The sequence below is a fragment of the Prinia subflava genome, chromosome Z (genome assembly GCF_021018805.1).
Source record: "Prinia subflava isolate CZ2003 ecotype Zambia chromosome Z, Cam_Psub_1.2, whole genome shotgun sequence".
Lineage (NCBI taxonomy): Eukaryota > Metazoa > Chordata > Aves > Passeriformes > Cisticolidae > Prinia > Prinia subflava.
The window spans coordinates 20810644-20832974 of record NC_086283.1 but is presented as its reverse complement, the minus strand read 5'-3'; the positions used below and the strand labels follow the sequence as shown (position 1 = coordinate 20832974).

At 41.5% G+C, this 22331-nt stretch overlaps 1 protein-coding gene across 2 annotated transcripts in view; it reads left to right on the top strand.

The window, feature by feature from the left end:
* Positions 1-767: 767 nt before the first annotated feature.
* Positions 768-22331, top strand: part of DACH2 (dachshund family transcription factor 2) — a 247377-nt gene continuing 225813 nt past the window's right edge. Inside the window, exon 1 of one of the 2 annotated variants that reach the window (XM_063422816.1) lies at positions 768-1407. In XM_063422816.1, the coding sequence (XP_063278886.1) occupies positions 917-1407 (491 nt within the window). In that variant the 5' untranslated portion in view covers positions 768-916. The remainder of the gene's footprint in view (positions 1408-22331) is intronic. The other variant, XM_063422814.1, reaches the window with a different exon arrangement.

The window sequence follows — 22331 nt, the reverse complement described above, 5'->3', positions numbered from 1 at the left end:
CGCAGGCCGAGCTAGCACGTGGTGCTTGTGGAGGCAGTGTGAGGAAAGGGCCGAGCCCCTTGAAGCTAAACCACAACTGATGCCGCATCGAGGCTGGGAATTTCAAGCAACTTAGTTGCCAGACCTCCCGAGAACGGGCTTTGCCTGGTGTGAGCCACCACAGACTTGCACATCCCTCACACCTCCCTCCGTCCTGCTTGTGCCCCTCTCTGGAGGGTCTCTGCTTGCTTTAGGCCTGACTCAGTGGCCGTGGACCCGCACCCCTGTGCTGGGCCGGTACCACCGCTCTTGGAGCATTCCCGGTCCGCGTTTGTCTCACGTACCAAAAGGAGCCTCCTCGCACCGCCGCCCCCTCTCCCAATTCCACTCAGCCCGAGCGGGGCACAGGTGTTCTAACACTTCCAACCGCTCCGGCTCTCTGGGGAAGGGATGGGGACGGCCCGAGCGCTGCCTCCCCTCAGCTCCCTTCCCTCTGAGGGCGGGGGAGCCCGCGGGAACCCCTCCCGCTCGGGGGACCGAGACCCCATCACAGTCTGGGGAGCCCCGCGGCATCCCGTCACAGCTCGGGGAACGGGGCGTTCTCCCAGCCCGCCGAGAGGGAACCCCCGGCGGTCCCAGCGTCTCCCTCAAAACTTTGCCCCGAGTTGCGGGCGCTGGGGTGCGCTGCCCTCGCTCCCTCACCCCCCGCCCCAGGTGCGCGGCCGGCGCTGCCCCGCCCCGCCCGCGCCCGCAGCCACTGGCGGCGGCGGCGCTGGCGGCGGGCGGGGCGCATTGGCTGGAGGGCGCCGTCACTCTCCCCCGGCGGCGCTGGGGAGGGGTCTGGGCGCTGCGTGCGGGCGGCGGGAGCGCGGCGGTCCGGCGGCACCGCACGGAGCGCAGCGCGGGGCTTCGGCAGCCGCGGGGAGCCGCGCCGGCCATGGCGGTGTCCGCGCCGCCCGTCATCGCCGCAACTTCCAGCGGCGGCGGCGCGGGGGGCTCGGCGGGACTGTTCCGGGCGGACCCGCTGTACTCCAGCCCCGCGGAGTCCCCGCGCCTCACCAACAGCCTCGTCAACACTTTCCTCTCGGCCGGCGGCGGCGGGGCCGGCGCGGGCGGCGGCGGCGGCGGCGGCGGCAACGAGTGTAAGATGGTCGACCTGCACGGGGTGAAGGTGGCCTCGTTCCTCGTGGAGGGGCAGGAGCTGATCTGCCTGCCGCAAGTCTTTGATCTCTTCCTCAAGCACCTGGTGGGAGGGCTGCACACGGTCTACACCAAGCTGAAGCGGCTGGATATATCGCCCGTGGTGTGCACGGTGGAGCAGGTCCGCATCCTGCGCGGGCTGGGGGCCATCCAGCCCGGCGTCAACCGCTGCAAGCTCATCACCAGGAAGGACTTCGAAACTTTGTACAACGACTGCACCAACGCGAGGTGAGCGCGGGCTCCGCTCTCGGCGCCGGCCGGCCCGCGGGGAGCGCAGCCGGGGGCGGGGGCGCAGGTCCCAGGGGAGGCGGGCGTGAGGGGCACCGGGGGCTGGGGTGTGCGGCGGTGCCGATATGGAAAACTTTCCCTGTTTCCCTCAGCCCCTGCCATGGCCGGGACCGCCGGGCAGCGGAGTAGCTCCGCGCGCCGGGCTCCAAACTTTCTCCTAACAGGGAAGGACGATAGTTCCCGAAAACATTCCTTTAAAAAAACCCTAAAACCCCACCCAGATCCCCAAAAGTTTTCTCCGTTATTTTAGTCCCGCTGGAACCCGCGGCCGTGCTCCGGCGCTCCCGCGGGCGGTGCCAGCCGGGTGCCCGGGCAGGGGCTGCGGGTCCCGGTGCCCCCGGAGCGGCTCCGCTCCCGCGCTCGCAGCTGTGGAGCGGCCGCAGCCCCTGCCCTGCCCGGCTTCGGTCACCGAGCCCCCAGATCCCTGCTGGGTCCTGCATAGTCGGGGTTATAATGCTGGTTTGTGACCTCATGGCTGCTGCCTTTAGAAATGATAATGATCTAAATAAACACAAAACCCTCTCGGGGCTCGGCAGGAACACTGGTGTCGTGGGGCAGGGTGTAAGGCAGGGACTTTAGAGATGCCGTTCCCTGCTTCAGCAGTTGGTGAGGGATGTCTCCAGAAACATTTCCATGTCAGCGTGCTGCTGCTTTCTGTGGCAGCAAACTTTCTTTACAGCCGCTTCACCGAGCTCGGAGTGCGGTGTCCGACCTGCAGCGTGCCAGTGTTCAGTAACTGAGGGCTTTGTGTCACTGGTTCGACCTGCTTAGCTCTGAGCGGGGGTTTTACTTTTAATAACTTAATTTCGTGCCAGTGCGGGGCCTGATCCTGCACTAGCTGCTGAAGCAGGAGCAGACCGGGCGTCATTCTTGAATGCAATATTTGCTTTGTTTAAAATCACTTTATATTACAGGTGGCAGTTTAGAGATGCACTTAATTCCTAGATCTTAATGTCATATTAACTAGGTTCGTAGATGTGTTAGTATGAACTGTATGAACTATGTGCTTCTTTTCCTGCTCTAGTTCTATCGCTGTAACCCTTTCTCCCGCTGCCTATTTCAATGTCAGGCACCTCGATGACATCACACCCACTGCTTTATTAAAGTGATGGGTTTGGAAGCAAGGTCTGAGACTTATATTAATTTTATTCAAATACATTAGATTACTAAGGGGCACATTTAAGACGTAAATGCTTCTGTGAAATGTTTCTAAGACTCAACTAGCATGAAAGTTGATGGTTAAAGAAACACATCTCGTTGATTTCTGTGACTGTGCCAAAGTTTTCCATTAGGGAAATACAGGATCTGATTTGATGATGCAGCCTGCAGATGCAGTCTAATGATTTCTGCTGTCTTATAACCAGCGATTTAAAATCTCAAAATGCTGGAGTGTTAAATGTTTAAAACTTGTATTTCCCAACTTTTTTTTCCTTCTTCTTTCTTCTCTTCGACAAAGACTTACGGGCGTGATGGGACGAGAGACTGGGTAATGCAGGGAGCAGTGGGAAGGACGCCTAGGGGAGCTGTGGATGAGGAGCCTAGTGATGCTCCAAGAGGGTCTGAAAGGAGCAGTGAGTGGAACGGAGCCCTGGGGAAAGGCTGGGAATAAGGCAGGGCAGTGTCAGGGGGCTCCTGCAGGGCAGAGCTCTCCGCTCAGACATTCACACGTGTTGAATGTGCTTAAACTTTCCCCACACTGCTATGAAAACCTTGTATTTTTTCCCGTTCAAGAATAGCAAATCCCTTTGCATTTCACTTCTTTATGCCTCAGGAAGATGCCACTGGTTGGAAGAACCTGCTCACATGAAGGTGTTTTTGCATTCACGGTTTCAGGTGTAAGACATGAGGAGTGTTATCGGCACACCTGAAACTTTGCTCAAGGATTGTAACTTAATGTTAATTGTATTCTGTCGTGCTAATTAAATGCTTAATGCCTCATTTTATTTACAGATTATTATTTCCCTTGAACAGTTCATACTTACTGGAGAGAATGTTGGGTAAAAATAGTTAAATACATGAGTGATCTTAATTATTTTTGTTTGCTGTGAAGTGACCTGAGAAGCACTGCAGTGCACGTTATCAAACAAATTAAATGCCGTAGAACTGTTAAAAGATATGCTCACATTTCTTAGTTCTGTACCTGCAAAATAAAGGCTTGAAAATATGTGATCTTTTAGAAATACTGCTCTCAACTTGGAATACTGGACATTGCTTTTCTAGTTGATATTTTTTTCATCGGTAGCCGTTTATGTATTTCATTTGAATGCTGTAGAAATGCTACAGTAAACTCCCGAGCTGCCAGAAAAAGCAGTAAGAAATGCTGGGTGTCATTATTTTCACTGATAATTAACATTACCAGTTAGTGTGCACCTATAGTTATTTTTTTAATTGGAATCCAAACCACCAGTTATATATAACTGGAAAAAAGATAAATTCTATTTCTTCTGCTTACTTTATTGCACTTTTCTAGTTGAGTTTGTCTACAGAGGTTGAAAGAGCTGCAGAGAAACACACCCGTGGGCGAAAGTTTTTTTGGTGTTTGTGTTCTGTAGCAGGAATTACTCTGTCCAGCAGCTTTGACCTGTGTATTTCCATAGTACGTTCACACGTACTGTTTAAATTTTCATTCACACGTTTACAGAATGTTCCTAAAATGTTTGTTGTTAGCCAGCACCACGCACTCTAATTTGCAGGCAAGGTCTGTGAAATAAAACTAACTGCTCATTTCATTGCAGGTCCCACCTTCAAGTGAGTAAAACATAATGACAAAATCTAGCTCCTGATTGGCAATACTTTAGAAGATTATTTAAATTATGGAAGATTGTTTAAATCTAGTGCTAAAGCCTAACATTTACTTAATTAAAAAAAAATCCCCCAACCTGTAATGAGGACTTGTTTTTGAAAGGAAATGTAAAACTAGTAAGAGCATGTTTATGATAGTACATATGTCAGTCCTGAAAAATAGGATTATATGAGTATGATCACAATCTCTTCCACATGGTTCTGTATTTGATGGATGCTGCTGGCCACTGAAAAAGCATAGTGTTGGTCTGGATTATTCAGTGAATAGTCAGAATACTTTCCAGAAAAGAGCATTTCAGTACATGGCACATTTTTCATGATTTAAAATAACCAGTTAAGCTAATATTTTACATTACTTTGGCTATTCACAAACAATAAAAGGCTTTAGAAATGAATTTAAGCAGTAAATGCAGACATTTAATTTTATGAGATAATGAGGGTCTAGTCATGTTGACTGTTAAAAGCTACCCTATAGTCAGCAGTACTCTGTCTTTTATTAGGAGACTGATGTCAAGATTATAATTAAAGCAATCCAGCCATGTAGCACTGCACACAGCTTCCTGTGTATTGATAGAAAGTGTAGACATCCGATTGTCCATAAACTTCTTTCTCTAAGTGGGTGTTTTGCCTGCATTCAGACTTGGCCCAATTTATAAATTTTGGAGGTGTTAGCATTTTAAAATAAAGATCAGTTTTTCAATTTCCTTCTCTTTCTTGGAGAGGAGGCTCACTTCAAACGCTCTGGAAGAGATCACTGGCAAAGTGGATTCTGCTTGAGATGGAGAAAGGAATTCTCCCACTTTCTGAGCGATGTAGTTATGCTTTTGGAAAAATCCCTCTTTCTTTTTGGATATCTTGAAAGTCTGTGCCTGTTTAAAACTCCTAAAATACTTGAATATTTTCATCAGATGCATATCTAATCTGTAGAACCCTTGATTAAAATTCCCTTCTTTCTTCATAGCACTAGAGCTCCCCATTTGAAGTATAACATGCTTTTCCTCCAAAATGGAGTATTTGTATGATTCCTGCATGTGTATATGCATAATACATATGTAATTTTCTACTGAGACTTCTACAACTGAAAAATACTGTGTTTTTGTAGCAAAGACAAAAAAGCTAAACAATTAGGTATTAATGATATTCTTGTTGCATATTCAAAAGGTCTTTGCAAGCATTTCTTCTCCTTTTTTTCTTTTCACCATTTCAACCTGCAGAACTCTTCACTGTCACTTCAAATCACACAATTCTACAAAGATAAAACAACATTTAAACTCATTTGCTTTGGGAGGAAAATTGAGCATTTGCACCCAATAAGCCTGATTGTGGAACTGCATGCAAATTGTGTTTTGATTTATCTCTTTTGCACTTTTTTCCATTTGAATTGATCTTGCATTAATTTCGCCAAGCGGCTCTGTGAGGCTGCAGATGTTGCCCTGTGTTTAATAAATCAATGAGACAGATCTGAATGAATCACTTCAGATGGATTCTCTGCTCGGTTTGATGTCTAGATGTTATTCTTAGCTTGTTATCATGACAGATGCATTAATGTTCCCATACACTGCCAGCAATGTCAAAGAGATTGAAGCTTTTAAAGTGGCGGTATCCCCTTTTCCCCCTTCTGTTGAAATAACTAAATTGCCTTTAGGAATAGGTCAAAATATAAATTTAATCTTGGCATTATTGTGGGGGAAGATGCTAAACTTCTGATAGTATTATAGCACAGGCAAATGCAGATTCTTACAGAATGATTAATTAATCCCAAATAGTGGAGATCAATATTAAAATCTAAACATAGGATAGTTCCTTAATAGAATAACCACTTTCTCAACATTAATATTTCATTGTAATAGGAATGATACGAATAAATAATATAAGACTAGAACATGTTAAAAGTATTGCTATAAATAGAATATCATTGTGTCCAAATTGATTACAGGCTGAAGTAAGGGCTTTTTTTCTCTTTTTTTACCTCATTAAGAATTTTCTTTTAAAGTTAAGTATGTCTGAATTCAACATCTGTTAGATTTAAAATACTTGTTTATAATGTTTCTGCTACTACTCCCCATGTAGGGCCAGTTATGTTGGAGAAGTTGTTGATCACCTTTAATTTCGGGTGAGTTTAGTCTGGTATCCGTTATGTTGGACAGAACCTGTGGAACACAAACCATAAAAGGCTGGAACGTGCCTTTGTGGAAGGGTTTTAAATTCTGAGAAAAAGATAGCAAAAGTGCAAAGTACTCTGCCATGAATAATGAAGATCTGTTTCCCACGTAGGCTATGCACAGCTTTTATTCCTTAGTGTTTACTAAACCACTCGTGGTCATCTTTGTTTTTCTTTAGAGGATAAAACAGTGTTTTGTGCAATCCTGATTTCTCTCTGTGAGACTTCTATTTTCATTTTAAAAATTATCAGAAATGTTCCTTTTCCTAATCTTTCCTTGACACAGAAGAACTTTGATTTTTTTGTCTTTAAAGGTTCTGAGAATAAATTGGAGAAACTGGCTGTAACGGATCTAGATTTATGTTGGCATTCTTGGTATTCTTGCTCCAGTAGTTCCAATTTGATAAAGGAAACAATATATGTAATAGAAATTCACAGTTTATTCAAATGAGTTTAAGCTTTAGCATTGTTATATTTGCCTTTCTCTCACCAATATATCAATGTGTGGCAATAGCATTATACTCAGAAAGCCTCCAGAAGGGACCAGCTCAGTAGATGGGGAATTATTCTCACGCTGGGGCTGTGGCTGCACACGCAGCCTGTTTGTGCACTAGTGTGAAAGGCAGGGAAAATCAACTTCGGTAGGACTGGGAAGCACAGCAAAACCCACTGAATTAAATAATGATGTTTTATTGTGTGGCAGTGGCCTTAGAGTGAGAAACTTAGTAATTTTGCAGTAGATATTTCAAATGAGCCTCATGAGATGTTTTAAAGAATTGTCTTGTTTATTTCACTGCTTTCAGGCTGGAATTGGTGTTTTGTAAAGCCTGTTTGTCAGCATTAGTATTAAAAAGGTGTTGAAATCTGGGCTGTAAAGTCTCTGTTTTGACTTTGCTGAGGTGAACCTCCCTTTCAAGCCAGGGGGCCCTTTGCCGGAACAAGGGAAAAAAACTTAAAAATGTTTCTAGGATCTGAGCTCTTCTCATCAAAGGTGGGACGTATTTACTGAACTCTGCTTTTGAAGGAATTACGTGTTCCTGTGTTTTTGGGTCTGATCTTGTACTTGCTGCATATAGGATCTTGAATCTCTTTTGTGCCTTTCCAGAGGTGGTGATTATGAATTTTCTGAAGTTACAAACAAAATTACCCAAGTCCTTACTTTAAAATACATGGAAAGTTCCCAGCTGGTTGGTTTTGTAAGTTCTCTGTGTGATTTTCAGTGCAATAAAACCTGAAGGTGTATGGAAATGCATGATTTTAATGATTATTTACATACACAGAACTAATATCAAACCGAAACATAATGAGGCTACTTCAGAGTTCCTGCTGTCTGGGATATGCTCCTTTGGTGTAAGCCAAGGCAAGGTTTTTTATATGTTCTGATTAAACCTGCATTCCCAAGCACAAGTATGTTAGTTAGTAATGATTCTTAGTGATTTAGATTTGTCCTGCTTGATATTAGAACTGTCCCTTGGGGCTACAAGCTTTTGATCTTTGTTCCCTCTTGGTAAAACAGGGTTATCCAAAGTGACTCGGTAATAGAGTTTCCCCCTCCTTCCCTTCTACAACCTGTAGAAAACACCAATACCTATTAACTAATGTACTTTGATACCTGCCCCAGAAGGTTCCAATATCCGAATCCTGTAAAGCAGAAATTTCTTTGCTTGCCTTTAATTTTTGATAGCGCAGCCGTGTTGTTGCTTTGTGTGTGTGTAAAGTTTATTGTCACTAGTAGGCATGAGGATATCTTATTTTCCCTTGTCAGTACATCTTGACCCGCTGAGCCCATTTTGCTCATTAAAATAGATTATGCCAGAGCCTTTCGTGACTCACTCACAAATACCACTTCTCCAGAAAGTAAGAACCAAACCCAATTAATGTGCTCCCTTTATTACTGTGCAGTGGCTTAAAGTGTGATGTTTAGCAGTGTATATTGTTCCTACAATAAGGTATAAAATGCAAATCGATTGCAATTGTGCCTGATGTTATCAAGTTTCTGGAAATTGATATCTGGTACCGGCATTTAACCTACATCCACTCTGTCTGCTATCTATGGGATGGGTTAAAAAGAAAAAGTACTATTGATCTGTAGCTGGATTGAAGTTTGAAATCGGCAACAGCATGAGCACAAAAGGCTTTTTTATGATTTCTCAGCTCGCCATTGATCTACCAGTTTTATTGCATTCATTATTTATTAAAAGAATTTGCAAGCTAAACATAACGTTAAGCTAGTTTGCACACAGGGACTGCACTTAGGAAATTGAATGGAAATTGCATTAGAGATGAACATCTGTGCTATTTTTCCACTCGTGTGTTTATGGGTTTGTATAAAAGGTGTATTGGATTAACAGTTATAACCATTATAGCTTGCAGCAATATGTTAGAGCCCCAAGCATTTAGTAGTTATTTAAGAAGGATACTCTTTTTTCTTACATTAAAAAGTATGGTAATGCCGTGACAAACAGAGCTTATATTAGATTATTCTTTATTAATGGGTTTTTTACAACTAATATGTAAAACTTGAGGTATCTTTCTGTATTATGCATGTGCACTATTATCTATGCTACATAAAGCTTCCTTAATATTGTCATTAATTGAAGGTTTCCAGTGACAGTATTAGTTAAGGATTTGGCATGTAGTCACTGAAGTACTGAAATGTGTTTTATAGGAATGTAAGTATTGAAAAAATCCTTAATGTATCTTCTTTCAAATTTTTCCCGGCAAGTTAATTAGCTTACTCTCTTCCTTGAGCTGGATGCGTTTTGTGAGGTATCATATCAGTGAATTAGGTAAAGTCTTAAATATTTTGAAATATGTTTCCATTTCAGTTAAATGATTCAGTTGCCCTTAACACTGGCTGTAGTTGTGTGTGACATACAAAGTGTAGGGTTGATGTAGAATTTTGAGGTCATCTCCTGTAATGATTTTAGAGTTTATTTCTTGATCGTGTGTAAAACGGGGGAAAAATTACTTCAGCGGCTTTGGGTGAAAAGTATCTTTGTATAATCAAGATATTACCTATTTGTTTGGTACTCTAAAAGTAAGTCCAGTCTGTTTATGACTGAAATATGTCATGTTGTGCATCACCAGTGCACTTGCAGTTATTCTGTTCAAGACTCAACTTGATACAGCTTCTAAGACTTGAGGGTTTCCTGTGCTCAGACGCAGAAATGAGCTTCATGCCAGGAGGTTGTGCTACCTCCTTTTGAATGCTACCCCCACATCCTTTCTGTCTCTGGTAGGACGACAGTATTTTGAGCAGAGGTAGCTCTGATTTTTCTTTGAGAGAATCTCAGGGCTGTTTTTTCAGCAGCATTTTGCTTATACTGTTTTTAGTCTTCCTCATTCTTGTTCCCAGCCATAGGCTCCTGTGATCAGAGTTTTCATGTTTTATCGGATAACACATTTCAGCTATCCCGTAAATTAAAGCAGGAGTTATCTTTAATATTGATAAGATGTTTACATACACACAAATTTATGTATGATGCGATTTAAACTAAACTTCTGCATTTTTCCAAAGCTTTCTCAACCATGGATATCAACCTTGATTTTTGGAGAGGGGGACTTCAGAATAATTCAGAAATTTAGTTTAAATGCGCATTTGCTATGGGCATGAACTGAAATTACTAAATAAACTTACAGGGCTGTGTGAACTATCTTGGAGTCCTTAGTTAAAGTCTTTAGTTTTCTTTATCCTTGTCGTAACCATGTGAGTGAGTAACATTCTCAACATGTAATTCAATCCTGTCCAGTCCAATCTAGTCCGTAGCAAGAGAACTTTTAGCCTGGGATGCCCTCATGGTATTTTAAATCAGCAAAACACCTAGACTTTTTTTCCTGTTTTCAGGCCTGAATGGACAGTGGAATTAAAACAGAACACTTTATTTTAAAAAGTTCATCAGAGTTACTTCATGCTGTGTAAACAGTTCCAAATCTAACATATTTTCCAGAATCACAGAATTGGAGAGGTTAGGGGGGTCCTCTTGAGGTCATCTTTGTGGATTTTGAGGTGATGGCTATCTGTGTCTCTCAGCTGGAGTGATGTGGACTGCATGGATGGACCATGGACAAGGAATTGGCTGGATGGTCATGCTCAGAGCTGCAGTCAGCTGCTGGATATCAGTGCTGGGTATCACCAGGGTCGGGATTGGCACTGGTGCTGTTTAACACTGGTGTCAGTGACAGGGACAGGGGGATGAAGCCATTGGTGTGAGGGACAGGGGATTGGAGCCATTGGAGGCAGGGACAGGGGGTTGGAGCTCTCAGCAGCAGCCCCAGGCTGGGTGGGGTGGCACATACTGGAGGGAAGGGATGGGTCCAGAGGTGCCTGGACAGGCTGCAGAGGTGGGACTGGGCAAACCTTGTGGAGCTGGAGAAGGCCAAGTTCAGGGTGCTGGCTACCCAGAGCAACTGTGGCTGCCCTATCCCTGGCTGTGTCCAAGGCTTGGAGCACCCTAGGACACTGGAAGGTGTCCCTTCCCATGGCAGGGGGTGGGATGAGCTTTAAGGTCCCTTCCAACCCCAAACCATTCTGGAATTCTGTGAACTGTCTCCAGTGAGACTTTGAATGTTTGCAAGAATTGAGACTCAGCCTTCCTGGGCAAGTTATTTGCAGCACAGAAATAACTGTGCTGTGGAATAAAGATTTTATTGGGATGGCTGGATTCTGTGGGAGTTGGGAGATGTCACAGGCAGCCACTGCTGGGGTCACTGCCCTGCTGAGGAATCACCCAAGCAAGCAGGTCAGCACAGACACTCTACTCTGCTGATGTGTTTGTCCTTCCTGGGAATCAACCATGTCATCTTGTGCCATCTCTGTCTTACAAACAATTTCCTAAAATCCTGTGTGTGTGCTGAGGAGCTGATTTTTCCTATTCCCCACCACCTCTAGAGAGTAATATTTGTACATTTGTTACTAAAAAAAATAAAGTGGCTGTAAAGAAATCTTCTGGTACAAGAGGTTGTTGTGCCAGTAGGGGGATTTAGTTACTTGTATGTTACAGTAACTTAAGAGTTGCTAATTAAGAAGATAAAGCTAGTTGAAAGAAAAAAAATGTTTTGAGCTTCATTTAGAACCTGTAATCAGCATGTTTGAAATATTATGCATTATGCTTTTTCTCACATGTGTGGCAGTTGTTTTTGCCTAGTGCAAGTTTTACATGCTAGCTAATAGACTGTTTTGATAACAGTTAATCAGCAAATGTCCTGCGTCTGTGAAATGTTATCCGTGTTGTTGTCTGTAAGGCTGATGAAGGCATCTCTCTTCAGGGCTGCAGGTGTTTGCAGCTGCCTCCTCTCCTCCTCGTACTTTTAAATGTTGTTGTGTGCTGAAGGAGTGCAATTTTCTAAAGAGCTGCTGAGAAAATACTACGAAATAGAAGCAGGAAAATGTCAAGTCTTTCCAGTGAGACTTAAAATACATATCTAAACAAGAAAAACCTGAAACCCCTCCCCCAAACACACAAAAACTCCCCAAACCAACAATAAAAAAAAAAACAGAGCAGAGCAAGGTGGTAAAATGCTGGCGGTTAAACAAGACAGAATATGGATACTGGAACAGGACCCAAGGTAATGAACTCGGTGTTCTATTCCTCTGTTGTATGAGCTGGTTGCTGAAAGACGTATTTGTAGGTTTGGGGAGTCTTTTGGCTCGTAAGGGTTTATTTGTTGGGTTTTTTTATATGGCAGTTCATGTATCTGATAGGTGGCTTATCAAAATTTCTTTGAGTTGAGCATCCTGCCATTACAAAATCATTTTTATATTCTCCTAGGCTGTCTGACTGTTTGCAGAAAGCTCAGTACAGGCTGTCTGCACCTTTTGCTCTCCTGCTGCATTCCAGGTGTGTGCCGTGTCTGTGTGCCCAGGCTGCTGTGCTGCTCTCAACAGCCACAGCGCCTCTTGCAGGAGCCCTCAGCAAGGGTTTGGCCAGAATTGTTGCTGTAACACACTGCAAACCTCGCTTGTTCTCATGGTCGGCAGTGCTGAAGAGCATTAATTGATCCTGCTGTTCTATGAGCCAAGATCTCTTGTCCCAGAACAAGAATCGCTGTCACATCTTCCTGCTCTGTTTTTATGAATTGCCTTACTTGCTGCATAAGTGACTTCTGGTTCAAACAAATCTTTCTGGAGCGCACGGACATTTCTTTCTTTAAATTTCATGAATGACTTCTCTTGCATATTAAGCGGGAGGATTTCTGGTCATCCACTTTCCTTGTTTTTTTGTAGTATGCTTTCTTCAAAATTTTAGTTTGCAAGTTCCTCTCCCACCCCACAACTAAAGCCCTCTAATAAACTGCTTCATCTTATTTATTGTCCTTGAAGGAGAGAATCTCTATTTGTGTTGGTGTGGAAGCAAAACAGAAAATACTGGTGAGACATTTATTGTAGTCATCTTTCCTGAATATTGCAGGGAGTGCAGTAGAGTAGTTCAGGTTATGGCATTAGACTTCTAAAGCCATTTTTAAGAACTTGTGTTCACTGACTGAAGGTCAGTTGAGTGACTGAGTTCTTAACACTGTTATATTCTGATCTGAATAGAAACTCTTCATAAGGACTTTTTTTATTCATTCATGTGAAGTTTCAGACACTATAAATACCAGATTTTTGTTGTATTTTTGAAGCTTAGCTATTAACAAGAAGTTAAATTCTGGCAGGGATGAGCATCTCTGCTGCTCAGTCTCACATGTAAGCCAGCTATGTAAGGGGTTTATTCGAACAGGACTGCATTTCATTTAAGTAGTGTGTTGTATTAGGGTCTGAATGTGCCTGTTCTTGATGATCATTTCCCGCCATCCTTGGCTGTCACAGAATTTCTCTTTGACATCTTCAGATTCTTGTGGCCACACAGCTTCATCTTTCTTCCTTATCTAGATTGACCTGTCATTCACAAAAACTACACAATAACTCAGTACACAAACAGCAGGCACCACTCTCAGGTTTCATTTGCTGTGTTGGTCACTGAGTTGTCTTTAAAAGTGTCTTTTAAGCTCAAAGAGTGTAAGTTTTTCTTGACCATATTTTGATATTGGTGTTTGTTGGTGGGGGTTTTTGATGCTGCTGTTCTTGGTTCTGCTTTTTACTTGGAAGCTCTTTTTAGCATCTCATGGACATGAAGTAGTTTATCCGATGATGTCAGGTTGTTTCCAGAATAATCCCCTGTAGTGTCTAGTGCTATAAGAATTTGAGTGAAAGTAAACAAGTTTACAGACAGTAGGTGGGCAAAGAATATTTTTGTTTAAGTGTTGAGGTTGATTGCTTAGTTTGGTTGTATGACTCCGGGCAAAATTTGAAAGTTCCTTTTTTTTGCTGTTGGTTTTTCATAATGTCCTGACCCAACCAGTGTTTTCTGTGTAAGACTGCAGAGGAGACTGAGTGAACAGGAAGGGTTTTTATCTCTCATGAAGGAGGACGTTGCTTTGTTCTGTCTTTTTGACTCGTTGCAGGTGAAATTCCATGGTGGAGCCATTGCAGAACCAGTCTTCCAACTGATTTCAGTGATTTTTGGATCACCATCATAGAAACCAAAGATAGATCATAACCATAGAGCCAAACCTCAGTGCATAGCCATGAATTAATCTGAATTAAGTTACTGAAGTAACTTACTGAAGTAAGTTACTTAGGGGCATATCAGGTAACATTTCCTGCAAATTTGGAAGTGGAATAATGAAACAATCCTTGGGACATCAGCTGTATCCCCTATTGTATCCACCAGTTCTATTTAGTGAATCTCATATTTGGATAGATTTTTAATAATTAAGTCTATATATTTGTTGAGGAAATTGTGTATATTTGTATACACATGGAGATTGTGGAACCCCAAATCTTTCCACTAAGGATATGTGTATCTGTGATGTTTTTGTGATGAAAGGCACTACATGGCCAGGAGTAATGAGAGTCAGTAGATGTTTATTTGCATTGCCTGGTAAACACTTGTCAAGAATCAGGGATTACAGCGTGAATAGGAATATTCACTTTTTCCACTGAGGGAAGTGTTTACCAGTGGTGATAAATACCAACCATTTTAGTATAGGGAATAGGATAAGCTTGTTGCTGGGTATATATTGTACACTGCTTATATTCAGAACTCCTTACTTGGAGCATAATCATATTTCATGTATTTGAGACTGTCTTGATTATCTTTAATTGGGGAGTGGATTTTAATATTCTAAATGGAGGTGACTGCATGTCAAGAATGGTGAAAAATAATTTTATGTACCATAACAGTTTAAAAAGTAGTAAACATAATTATGTACTGAATTAGCACATACATTTCGTAAGGGTTATGGCATCATAGGTGGCATCCTGGCTGTTTAGCCAAATACTGATTTACTCTTGCAGAATTCAGAAAAGACTGAAAATATGATGAAGGGCAAACCACCAAGCCCCTGTATTTATGTGAAGACTGTACAAGCCCAAATGGTGGTTGGTGATTAGTGCTTCAGACATGCACCTAGCTTTTCTGGGAGATCCCGTGTACTCTCTGAAGGGGAATGGCCATTGGTGGGCTATTTCTGACTCTGATTTTGGTGGAAAATTCGGCCTTGTGTGTCATTTAGACTTTGTGACACGTGTAGCCTCCCAGGGCCTAATGACTTGTCTGCAGATGGGCTGTTATTTATTACAGTCATGTAGAATAAAATTGATTGTCTTCTAAAATTAATTTTTCATTTGCCTCCAGCTCTGCTTTAATAGAGGACACACAGTTGCCTGTTTGCAGAAATACTGTTTAATCACATTAATATCTCAGCCCCCCAGGCTGGTGAAGATAATTGTACAAACGAACAGCAAAATCTGTATCTTTAACTTCTTTTTATGATTAAATTATGCAAATTACTTATCTCCTGCCCTTCCAAGCACTAATCATCTAATTAGGAATGATGTGTGAAAGGGATGGTTTTGAATCAGGAGAAGGGGAGAACGGAGGAAGCAGAAAATGGGACCTGACAATGAAACTGCTGAAAGTACTATAGCAGTACAAGATAAATCTGTGTACGTGTTCAAAAAGCAATAATAAATGCTTGCTGTGCTGTTTGTAGTCCTGTTTTAGTGCTGTTTTCATAAGAGGATTTCTGTCTGATCTTTGCCCATAATTTTCCATATTAACTTTAAATTCTATATTATTGCTGTTATTATTAATGTAGTACTTCCAGTTCTCATAAACAATGAGTGCAAGTGTCTCTGCATTTGGCTTTAGTAATAGAATGGTTTGAAAGACAGAATATTTGTTGTTTGTTTTTTTATCAAAGTGCTTGTCATTGTACTGGTAGATGTCCTGAGCCTGTTAAATACTTCACATACCACAGTCTCTCTTTTTCGAATACTTAACTGCTGGTTAAGGAAACTCACAACTTTGCATTTTAATATAAAAATGCAAGTATCCAAGTAAAGAGCATGCTCATCTCTTCACTGTCCTGTGCCTAGTTTGTGGAGTTTCCCTTTGAGTGAAAGCCTTCAAATTTAGATATTTAAGCAATCATAATTTCATATTTTAAGCATATGTATATGAAATAATCATGTCTTGACCTCTCCAAGAGCTTACAGCCCAGCTTGCTGTGGTTTTTTTTCCTATTTCATAAGCAAATTCTGCTTTTTGAAAGGTATGCCTTTATAAGCAGATCCTCCTGCTTAAGGCACATTCTCATGTTGGGCCCAAACTATCAGCGTGTTAAAGGTACAACAAACCAACTCATACCAGGTGGTAGGCCTGAGAGCTTGGTAATATAGTTGTTCTTGTTTTCCCTTTACTCAACTGTTGCTGTACTTTCTATACATGATTAAAGTGCAGTTAACCAATAAAGTAAGAATATTCTAGAGACTAGCTGAAATTTCAGTTATTCCTCCATGCGAATGAATTAATTCCTTTATAAATGTGTGAAAGTATTCATGCATGAGGGTATGTGGATTCAAAGGTAGGTAACCTGTACCTTCCACACTCCCTAAGAAATCTTCCAACATCTGCCTCATTCTTTAAGGGACCTGAGCTTCCCTGCCCATGTGTCAGGCTTCTGCTCCTGTGTCTATGAGACACGGATTTACTGATACATTCCGAGGAGTGTAACTTCCCCAGGAAGGTGTGAAAGGCTTTTACAAAGGCTTTTACAAGAGAAGCCAAAAGCAACTATGTCAAAGTAATCTTTTTGTTAGTGCTTAGGTGTATGTCTCAGGGTTTTAAGAAGGATGAAAAACCTCACACAAATGAGTTTTAAAAAATTGAATTGCTGACTGGGGCAGATAATCTAGCTTTTGTGTGTTGTTTTTGGATGGTTTAGCATAAAGGATGCAAGTTCTGACACTGCTTCCATTTGTCTGACACAGATGTAAATTGCTGGTGGAATGTTTTCATAAACGCTTCATGGATGGGGAAGCTGCATTTCTTTCTGTACCCTCCAGCAATAGGATTGAATTAACTCAGTTCACGTCTATCTTCGTGTGTATTTTCATTATAATCCCATCAAATTCTTCTCAAAAGGAAAGTTGAGACCAGCTGGTTGAAGAGGTCTTGCACCAAATTTTTGTGCCAGAATATTTGTGTAAGTAATTTTGATACACAAGATCTAAATATATTTTGGCGGCGTTATAGGAGACTCAAAAAGAAGATGGGATTTCTTATTGTAGTAAAAGGTTCTTATTGTATAAAAAGGTATCCATCAAGGATTTAAATCACAGTGAGGGCTTTGAGCAGAACTGTTGTTATTTGGGTAGGAGTTCTACAATAATTAAGGAGCAAACAATCCTAGACTACTTTCTTCTGTTTCTTTTAGAGTGGCTGGATCCAGATACCACCAGAAGAGATAAAAATAGAGGCTTTGTGCTTAGGCTTATAGTGTGTGATAAGTCAACGGAGAGCGTGCTGGACAGCATCCAGCTGCCATTCTTTGTGTGGCTGAATTTCCTAAGCCTGATGGCTTTTGGCTGAGGTGTTTTATTTAGTCTGTAGGACAGTGGTACTGAGGTCAGGATTTCTGAGATGGGCACCTGCTGAGAGACCATTTGTAGATGGTTTTAGCATCAACAAGGAATCTAAAAACTCTTGTAATTTGTAGTTCATTTCCCAACTCTTAGGCAGAGGCAGATTGGAAGAAGGTAATCTGCAGTAAGGACTTGGATATCTTTTTCTTTTCTGTGTCTGCACTTGCTCAGGTCTTTATCTTACCCAGCTGCTCATTCAGATGTTTTTCTTATCTCTCCACTGGGCAGTTTGCACTGAGTAATGATATGTGACAACAGATGGTAGATAGTGAATTGTTTTATGAATTATGTTGGTCTTGCAAGAAGTTGAACAGGAAAGAATTCTTCTAAGACTTGCAATTGATAGGTACAGTGGTGGAGCCATGTCATTATCTTTCTTGGTGTTTGGAAAGTGTTAAGTCATTTAACTTCACTCCCACGAGTGCTTCCTCTTGGTGGCTGGAATGCTGGGCTTGCTGAGAGTGACCAGTTCTCTCTGCTGACATAAGTGGTGGCCGCAGCCTTTCTTAACATGGTCAAATTGTGAAGACTTTTAAATGTGAGATAATTCAAGCCAATATTGACCTCTCTAATTGCAGCCCATGCAGGGCGTGGTAAAAGAAGTGGAGATGAGTGTTTCGATTACTCTCATGCCTTACTGGTCTTGTGCTCTGTGAAGGGAGGGATTATACCCAAGTAAACAGCAGGAAAATTAATACCTACTATTCTCTTCCTTCTTTTGTTGTGAGCTTTCTTTCTCTTATAATCATTCAAGGCAAAAGCTATTTCAATATTAACCCAGTTACATATTAAATACAATAATTATTGCACAGAACACTAAACTATTATGCCCTTCCTCTGGCATGATCTTACAGGAAATTCTGTATCAGTGGTAAGGTTTAGCCCGTGGTGTTCTTGAACCGTGGTGTTCAAGAGCCGTGAGATTTCTTTCAGAGGAGTGGTCATAGTTACTGATTTGTCTGCTAATTTCAACTTAATTTAGTCTAGAAATCCAAATGAATTCCTTTCTGTGGTCTTATTGTGGTTTGGGGTAATTGAATATTTTTGAAGGAACACATAATCCTGTCATTGGGCTGAGGTTTTGGCAAATACTGAGAAATACTAGAACGTTTAAATATTTGATGATGCGGATGTCAGTGTACATTATATGATGCACATTTTCTGGAATTATAGGTAATACAGAATGAAGCTATGTTGGTCAAGTTCTTCGACTTCCCAAGAATAATGTGAAAGATCTTTCTTCACCCGTATGGTTGAAACTCTGGTTTGATAAACAGAAAACAATAGTCTCTGCTTTCCGTGGCAGTAGGGTTCCCACTGCTTCATCTCTTTTTCAGAGCCTGATGGTGCATGACCATGAAATGACACCCTGAGTGTATTTGTGTGGTCAGTTTAATATATTCCTGAAGCTCTGCTATTTCTTAAAAGTTACAATTTTTGATCTTGGTTTTTCAGAAATTGCTGAACTTGTACATTTGATGACTCACAAACATTAGAGAGGTCAACTTTCTTCATGGACCTGTGATTAGCTGTCCATGACTCAGTGTTATTCAAACTGGAATATGCAATGGTTTTCAAATTACAGCTGTATGATAGCATTGTGGGAAAGCGTGTGGAAAAAACATTGGAAATACTGGGAGGATGCACATCCCCCTTTAAACTGTGGAGGCTGTACATAAGTTACCCTTGGAATGTATATTCTGCCAAAATAACCTCTCTTCATCATATTCTCCATATTTTAAAAGTCAGGAGAAATAAGCAGTCATTAAATTAATTAGTGATGAAACAAAGGTGAAGTTGGGATTTCAAGGCTTTACAGACACACGGGTTAATATTTCTGTAGGAATTGATGGGTTTCTGCAGTCTCTGGTGTTTACAAATCCTTGTTGTCAGCCATGTATCATGGAAAGCAGGACTGCAGAAGGGTTAATATTGTGTTTTTCAAGTGGATTCTTTGGCCAGTTTTGCAGTTGGTATGCTTCCCTATTGTGCAGGAGATACTTAGTATTGTTATTAATATCTCAGGATGTTAATGGCTGATTTTGGCAGTGGGCAGAGCAATAGTTTGAGGATAGTGCGGGTGCCTGAACTGTACCCCCTGTATGAAGCGTGCTGGTATGCGTGTCTTCTGTTTACTTGGCTTCTAAGCTTCAAACCTCTGCCAGCAAATAGGGTGAAATAGTAACGGGGCACATCAACTCTGGATCCATTCAAATACAAACAGATTGCCTGAGGGCTCTTTATGTAGTTACTTTTACTCAGAAAATACTAAGATGTATCACAACTGGATCTTGTCTCTTTACATTTATGATCAGACTTGTCTCTGTCTCAAAACCAGTACAGGCAGCCTGCTTGTGAAATTGTGTATCTGAGTAGTTAGGAAGGAGTAGCATGATTGCTAGCAAGGCCTTGTTGGGAATTGTTTGGCAGAGTCTGTGGGACAGACAGAAGGCAGTGATATGGGACTCTGTAGATTCAGGGGGCACTTTCATCTTGGAAAGTGTCAGGGGAGAAGTGAAGGAATGAGAGCAAAGGTATCCAGGAGCATTGAGCATGTGATTTTTTTTTTTAACCTCCCAACACTGAAAAATTCTTATTTAATGTCATAATATATTCACCTCGGGTAAGCAATTAAAGTTAATTTAAAAAAAGCCAAACAATCACTCTGTGTGAATGCATATAAAATACACATGTAATAATCTAGAAAACTAAGGTATGTATGCGATAGTGCAGTTATTTTGGGCTGGAAGGTTGCTCAGATCCCTCTTTAGGTGTTAAAAATGAATTTTTAGGAATGGAATATTTTTTTATGTGACAAAAAAAAAACTTTAAAGGGAAGAACCTTTCCCTGTAACATGTTTTTTAATAAATTTCTTCTAGCTTGTTTTGCTGAAGACAGTTGGACAGAATAAGTCAGGAGCAAAGGTAATATGAAAAAAATACATTCTAAACTGCTTTGAGTTCAGCAACTGCCCCAGAAGATTCTGGGAATCATTTCTGTAGACCGAACAGCCTTGGGTTGTTCCACAGCTGGTCAGGAAGGAGCTGGTTCCGTTCCTGGTAGGAGCCCTTGGACACAAGTCTGCGCCTGGCAGGAGGAATTGGTTTGGTTTTCTTTGAATCCATCTCACTTGATGCTATGGACTTGCAGAACTGAGGTTACATTTGATTCTGGAAATCAAAGCATTTTTTTAACAGGTAAAAGGTCCAAGAAGTGTATTATGCCTGGACAAAATGATGTGGTATGGATTTTTGCATGAGAAATTATTATTTTTTTATTTTTCTATACATGTGCTGTATTTGTACTGTGTATTTATAACTCCTAAACAAAATTTTCAAAAAGAATGTTTATTAATTGTAACTAAATTGTATTTGCATTTCTATGGCACTTAGTGTTGTGGCACTCTTACAAATTCCCCAAGGTGTTGATTCTCCCTGGGCACTGGATGTTAAACTGCTCCAGTAGTTTATGAATCTCAGATCTTGATTTTCAGGTAATTGAGAGAAAGCATGAAGAGCAGCTATATCCCCAGGGCTCCCTGAAATTCTCTTGGTTACTGGGGTAAGACGATTTCAGTGGCTGGTTTGGAAAACTTCAGCCAGAGTCACTCAAGGTCAGAGGAAAGTTGGACACATCAGAGAAACAAAATCTAGAAAGGCAACTCTTCCCCATTCCCTGAAAATACAGCAGCTTAGAAGGTGCAGCTTTACAGAACTCTGTAATAATAACTCTGTTTTATTATGAGATGAAGGTGAAAAATACTTCCCAGATTTTTCCCCTTTATGTTTTCATCATAACAGCAGCCTTAAATTTTGCTATAGGAAAAAAATGAGGTTTTCTATCTCTTTATTCTCCTAGTACCAACAGTCTAGAGCTGAGGGTTGCTTTTCAACCCTTGTTAAACTTAAGAATCAAAGTGTGAAGCATAACAGATTGATAAATTCAGTCTCTGGATCTTTGTCCTAAATTAATTTATCTTTTCAAGCATTCATATGCAAACTCAATTGGAATTAAGGCTTAAAAATCCAAATGAATTGAGCTTGTCACATCTGTGATTATGTAGAAATAGGGCTTTACTCTATGATATTAAAGCAACAAATGACTGGTGTATCCCTAGGACAGGCAGACCATCTTTCTCAGTATAGTCTGATTTTATCATTTATAGTTCTTTGAATATCCCATATAATTTGCACTTTGGAGATAATGTAGACTTTTGAAGATCTTCAACATGGAATTTGTATTTTGTTTTTGTGGTGAGAAGCAGAGAAATAGGGAACAACCCCTCTCATAATTTATGTATCATGACCCAGCATCTCGGAGCCTTGGGCTATTATTTCAAAATCCAATATATTCAAACTTTGGCCTCAGAGAGCAGTGGGATCAGTACACAAGAACAACAGAGTGATAAATATAGATTTTTCATTAAGGAAAAGACTATATCCTGTCATTTTTGAATCAGCATTGGAAGGAGGATCTGAGAATTCATAGCCTCCTGTAGACTCCGACATTGTTTTTGTTCCAAAAAAGGGACTTTTCCCAGCCTTTTCACCTTGCTGTGAGTGAGGCACTGCTGCCATGCAGAAATAAAATTTTAATATGCGCTAAAGGAGGGATCGCTTAACACTGTGACATTTATTTAATGCAAGTCAGTTTTGAGCTGTGCATAATGAGCGGGGAGATGTGGAGCCGTGGTCATTGCTGGGTCCAGATCGTGCAGAAGAGCAACGTGGATCCAGGTGCAGGACCTTGGCTTGGGGTAAGCTGGGCTGCCTCTCCTACCTGCACCAGAAACTAGCTGTTTTACTCAGATTATACACAGGATCATTCTTTGGAGCACAGAAACCCCCGATTTCTGGGATGAAATGGGGCTCCTGGATGGATGGCATATGCTTTTTGGCATCTCCTGGCTGAATGTCCATATGTATGTGAAA